The sequence below is a fragment of the Cnephaeus nilssonii genome, assembly GCF_951640355.1.
Source record: "Cnephaeus nilssonii genome assembly, chromosome: 1".
Lineage (NCBI taxonomy): Eukaryota > Metazoa > Chordata > Mammalia > Chiroptera > Vespertilionidae > Cnephaeus > Cnephaeus nilssonii.
Window position 1 is genome coordinate 29,974,957 of NC_137072.1, and position 6,000 is coordinate 29,980,956.

The 6,000-nt window shown below is 40.4% G+C and overlaps 1 protein-coding gene across 2 annotated transcripts in view; it reads left to right on the top strand.

Annotated features, from left to right (window-relative positions):
* Positions 1-4,078, top strand: part of NET1 (neuroepithelial cell transforming 1) — a 49,900-nt gene extending 45,822 nt beyond the window's left edge. For both annotated transcript variants that reach the window (XM_079783942.1, XM_079783943.1), the window contains 2 exons: positions 356-542; positions 2,142-4,078. In XM_079783942.1, coding sequence (XP_079640068.1) covers positions 356-542; positions 2,142-2,548 — 594 coding nt within the window. In that variant the 3' untranslated portion in view covers positions 2,549-4,078. The remainder of the gene's footprint in view (positions 1-355; positions 543-2,141) is intronic.
* The last annotated feature ends 1,922 nt before the right edge of the window (positions 4,079-6,000 follow it).

The following is a 6,000-nucleotide window of genomic DNA, read 5'->3' on the forward strand; positions in this document are numbered from 1 at the left end:
AGCTTGCATTTTTTAATCCTTCCTTTGTTAGAAAACTATGGAATACAGTACTGGTGTTTCTAGTCATGTTACTGCTGATAATCAGGTCTTTGTGGGGAGTAGCATTTACTCAGCTGCTGCTTAATCTAATGTTACACACCAATTTTAAAAGTTTTATATAGTCTGAGATTAGAAAAGCTGTCGGTGTAGAATATGCACAGCCTTGAAATAACCATCTTTATGGGGTCATTTGTAAAGGTATCTTAGTAAATTAATGTGATGAAATTAATGTCAAATCAAGTTCTTTTAATGGATTTCAATCACCTACAGTCACAAAGTGCCATAATTAAGAAGCATTTGTTTCCCCTTTCTCCAGAAACTTTACATTTTCCTGTTTCAAGACATCTTGGTTTTGACCCGGCCTGTTACACGAAATGACCGACACTCTTACCAGGTTTACCGGCAGCCTATCCCAGTCCAAGAGCTGGTCTTGGAAGACCTACAGGATGGAGATGTAAGAATGGGAGGGTCCTTTCGAGGGGCTTTCAGCAACTCAGATAAAGGTAAAAATACTAGCTTTAAAACAGTTTAACTAAACAAACTCAGAACCTAAATATATTTTGTTTTAATCTTTAAGAGTTATGTTCCTACACAAAAAATTAGAAAAGAAATAGGTTCCATTGTCCTATATATACTATTATACTCATTAACTAGAGGCCCGGTGCACGAAATTCGTTCACAGGGGGCGGGGGGTGGGTGGGATGTCCCTCAGCCCAGCCTGCACCCTCTCCAATCTGGGATCCCTCTCACAATCCAGGACTGCTGGCTCTCAACTGCTCGCCTGCCTGCCTTTCTGATTGCCCCTAACCACTTCTGCCTGCCAGCCTGATTACCCTCTAACCACTCCCCTACCAGCCTGATTGATGCCTAACAGCTCCCCTGCCAGCCTGTTTGCCCCTAACTGCCCTCCCCTGCAGGCCTGGTCACCCCTAACTGCCCTCCCCTGCAGGCTTGATCGCTCCCAACTGCCCTCCCTTGCATGCCTGGTCCCTCCCAACTGCCCTCCCTTGCAGGCCTGGTCCCTCCCAACTGCCCTCTCCTCTGGCCATCTTGTGGCTGCCATCTTGTGTCCACATGGGGGCAGCCATCTTGTGTGTTGTAGTGATGGTCAATTTGCATATTATTCTTTTATTAGATAGGATAGAGGCCTGGTGCACGGGTGGGGGCCAGCTGGTTTGCCCTGAAGGGTGTCCTGGATCAGGGTGGGGTGTGGGGCGGCCTGGGCGAGGGGCCTGTGGTGGTTTGCAGGCCGGCCACACCCCCGGCAACCGAAGTGGAGGCCCTGGTATCTGGGATTTATTTATCTTCTATAATTGAAACTTTGTAGCCTTGAGTGGAGCCAAGCCTCCTGCTTGCTCTGTAGCCACAGCCATTTTTGTTGGGATTTATTTATCTTCTATAATTGAAACTTTGTAGACTTAAGTGGAGGCCATGGCAGGCCAGGGCTGTGAAAGCTTGGCTTCCTCCATCACCAGGGGCAACTCAAGCCTCCTGCTCTCTCCAGCTCTGTGGCTGCCGCCATATTTGTTGGGATTTATTTATCTTCTATAATTGAAACTTTGTAGCCTTGAGTGGAGGCCTGGGCTGGCCAGGGTGTGTGGAAAGCTTGGCTTCCTCCATTCCCGAGGAAACCCAGCCTCCTGCTCGTTCCGTGGCCACAGCCATCTTGGTTGGGTTAATTTGCATACTCAATCCTGATTGGCTGGTGGGCATGGCTTGTGGGTGTAGCAGATTGATGGTTAATTTGCATATTACTCTTTTATTAGATAGGATATGTAAAGTGCTTTGCTGCTCTAACACCAGCAGGTGTATCTGATAAGTCATGTATGAACTTTATATCATGTATCTACCTAATTGATTTGCATATTATATAAACTAGAGGGCCGGGACAGCCCGGAGGTGGAGGGGACACAGGAGGTTGGCTGGCCGGCCCCACCCCCTGGTCAAACTCCCGGTCAAGGGGACAATTTGCATATTAGACTTTTATTATATAGGATAACCAGCACCCTTATTAAGATAGTATGACCATGTCATCTAGAATAATGTTTTTATTTAAGTCTGCTGTTTTATTTATTTATTTATTTTCATTTTTATTTCTCTAGCTAAAAATATCTTTAGAGTTCGCTTCCAAGATCCCTCTCCGGGCCAGTCACACACTCTACAAGCAAATGATGTGTTCCACAAACAGCAGTGGTTCAATTGTATTCGCACTGCTATTGCCCCTTTCCAGCAGGCTACTAGTTCACCTGAGCTGCAAGGTTTGCCAGAGCTCCATGAGGAGTATGAAGAGAACAACCCCGCCGCCAGGAACATCAGGGCCCAGAGAAGGGCATCCACGGTGTCGAGTGTGACTCAGGTCGAAGTTGATGGAGATACTTCAGAATGTGGCTCCCCAGTGCACGCCACAGACAACATTAAGAGTGTCAAAGCACACCGAACACAATCTGGCTTCCGAAAAGCAAGGGACAAAACCCACTTCAGTGGCAAACGGAAAGAGACTTTGGTATAAAGAGTGTTAACTAGTGGAGAAACTGTTTATTTATAAATGTGTACAGTTTGTTTTATCTTGTAATGTGAGCATGGGAGCATTGCAGGGTTACTTAATACCAGTCTTAACATTTTCTATGTTTTTGGTTGGTTTTGGTGGTTGTTCCCTTTTTTTTTTTTTTTTAAGGCAGCTAAAGATATATATATATATATACATACAGATTACTGTTAAACTGCAATCCTCCCCCCCCCCCCCGCCCCCCCCAGATATTTTCTCAAGATTATTTAGAACATTCAAGCCTGGTATTTTCAATCAAATGAAACATTTATGAAATGGTTTTCTCTTCATTCTGCATTCATCATGACTTTTCAATACTAACCAATTGTGGTATTTACAGTATTTGCCAAAACTTAAAATTTTGCAAATACTAGGATTTTACCAGTGTTATTTTGATAAACTTTGTGTGCAGAATTTGAAATTTTAACTTTGGCATCTAAAGTTTACATGGAATACATGTAATATTTCAGAATTTACATTGAAACCTAAGTTCCATGGAAAACAAACCATAAAACGTAATAGGTTTTCCATTTTATCAACTGGAATGCTTTATGTTAGTTTGTTTTTCCACTACACATTCCTCATTTTCATTTAATCTGCCAATTATTTAATTTTTTTATTGTAGTTTTTAGGATTTGCTTTTATTTTTTTACTTTGATGCCTTTCAAATTGGCATGTCTTTAAAGTATTTTTGTTTCCTTGATTAAAAAATGTGTTTGTGTGCATATGTGTGTGTATATATATATATATATATATATAAATATATATATTTTAAATCATATTAACTTTACCAAGTGAAACCAAGCCATACTGTTTTTTGAGCCAATTAAGAAAATTGCCATTTTTAAAGTGTAGCATTTTGGGCCGATGAACACACATGAACTGACAGTATATTCTAGATTACTGAAAGGAAAACCACCTTAAGAATTTGGTTGAAAGTTTTAGTGTTGTCTGAGAAGCAAGAGGGAAGGCAGTTGACTGGTAATAAATATTAAAAAAAAAAAAAAAGAGGGAATAAGAGAGTAGTTTTGTCTTAAAGGAAAACTATCTGGTTGTGCCAGAATGTGAAAGGAGATAGTAAAAGCTAAACTTGAGAGTGTGTAGTAAGTTGTAGAAGGCTTGGGGGAAGTGGACTTTATTTGCCTTGGTTTATAATGCCTGCGAATAATGGGTTTGAAAAGACAATGGAATATGTTGAAATTTTGACCGCATTAGATCAGTTTTGGTGGATTTATTCATAAGAGGGGGGAAAAGACATTAATCTTTTATTATAAAGTGTTCCTGTTCAAATGAGATCCTAGTCTTTAAGTGGGGACTAAAAGTTCTGTGTCATGGCAGCTTTATAATGGTGATCAGTTCAAGTAAATGTTGATTGGTATGTGAACTATAATTGGCCAGGGGAAGTGAAAATTCAGAAAGACTGTATATAGATCAATCCAAATGATTTCTCTGTATAAATGAATTATACAATTAAAAAAAGCACACAAACAATCACCCTTAAAGGTTTCTTGGCTGGTGGATGTTTGGGGAACATTTGTCAGAATATGTTGATATGATAAAGGAAGTAATGGCAAACCTCACAAAAGTTTTTAAAAAGTATACATAAACTTTTGCAATTAATTGATGAATAAGAGAAAGAGTTAGGTCATTTAGTGCACCTTTTTTTAAAATATATTTTTATTGATATCAGAGAGGAAGGGAGAGGGAGAGAGAGAGAAACATCAATGAAGAGAGAGAACCATTGATTGGCTGCCTCCTGCACACCCCCCACTGGGGATCGAACCCACAACCCGGACATGCACCCTTGACCAGAACTAAACCCAGGACCCTTGAGTCCACAGGACAACACTGTATCCACTGAGCCAAACCAGCAAGGGCCATTTTGTGCATCTTATTAAGCCATTTAGGATGCAGTATACTCACAAACAGCAACTGAGTTGAAGACAGCTGAATATCTGGCCACTTAGTGGATGTGATTGTAAGGCTAATAGCAAAGCATTCTGATGAATTCGATTAATTTCAAATTCTAATTTAGGTATCAGGTTTCTAACTATGACTTGAGACATATCAAACAATTGCAATGTATGGACTTAATTGGATCCTAAATCAAACAAACTTTTTTAATAAGAAAATCGGAAATATCCACTATTGACTGGATATTTGAAGTTCAGTAGTTGTGTTTTTCTGTTTAACAGCATTCTGATTACCTTTAGAAACAAATTCTGAAGTATTTATTGATAAAATTGTATTATGTCTAGGATTTCCTTCAAAATTACGGGCAGGAAAATGGAGCTAAAAATGAAACAAGATTGATCATAAGCTGAGAATTTCTGAAGCTAGATGAGAGATATTAAGAATTCATTATAGTCTTTGCGTATATTTTTGTATATGTTTGAAACTTCACTAAAAAAGGAAAAGAACTTAAGGAATTGCAGGTATCTAGTAAGTTTTCAACTTCTCAACCTCTTTACCCCTTCTAAGCCCCCAGCCTTCACTTTCCAAAGTAAGGTCAGAATGTTGATCAAACACAGCTGCCTTTGCTGTTTACCATCTCACAGAAACTCAAACCTTTTGCCTAAATTCAGCACTCAACATCGTCTTCATTACAGCTGGCAGTATTATTAGACTAATCTCGACTCTGGTTTAATTCACACGGCCCTTTTCTTTTCCCAGTGTCTCCCTCCATCTACCACCACTTGTTTTCTTTGCCTACCCTTTTTTCTCTTCACACAAACATGGATCCACAACTGTATTAAAACTAGAAACCATTGCACGAAGAGATTCGTGCAATAGGCCTTCCTTCCCTTGGCTTCCAGCACTGGTTTTCCTCCAGCACCCGGGATCCAGGCCTTTGCTCGGCCAGAATCTGCCGTCTTAGTCTTCGCTGCAGACTGCCTGGAGCAGCTGGGCAGCCATCATCTCTGGCCTTCTAATTTGCATACTCACTCTGATTGGCTGTGGGTGTAGCAGAGGTATGGTCAATTTACATGTTTGTCTATAAGGTAAGATGAAACAGTAAGAAAGGTATGTTTCCACTTCACCCAGTGAAGCAATTCCATGAAACACAACCCTGAGAATTTCCAGCAAGGACCATTTTATTAACTACATTCCTGCCTCTTAAGAAAGGAGCTAGCATTAAAATATCTGATAATGTTTGTGTTATTGAATAGATCAAAAAGTAAGGCAAAACTAGCTACATTTAAAGAATTTTGATAATCTACCATGGAATTCCGATTTCTCATAGCTGCTGCTAGGGGCAGGTGAAAATATTTTCATTTCCCTCCTTCACTGAGCAGGGCAAGCAGAGACAGATTAATCAAGTTAGACCTGGGCATTTAGTCTGATTCCCTCCTTACCAGCAGAGGCATCTGAAATCTGAAAACATCAAGTGACTTGCCCAAGATCCCAAAGCTGGT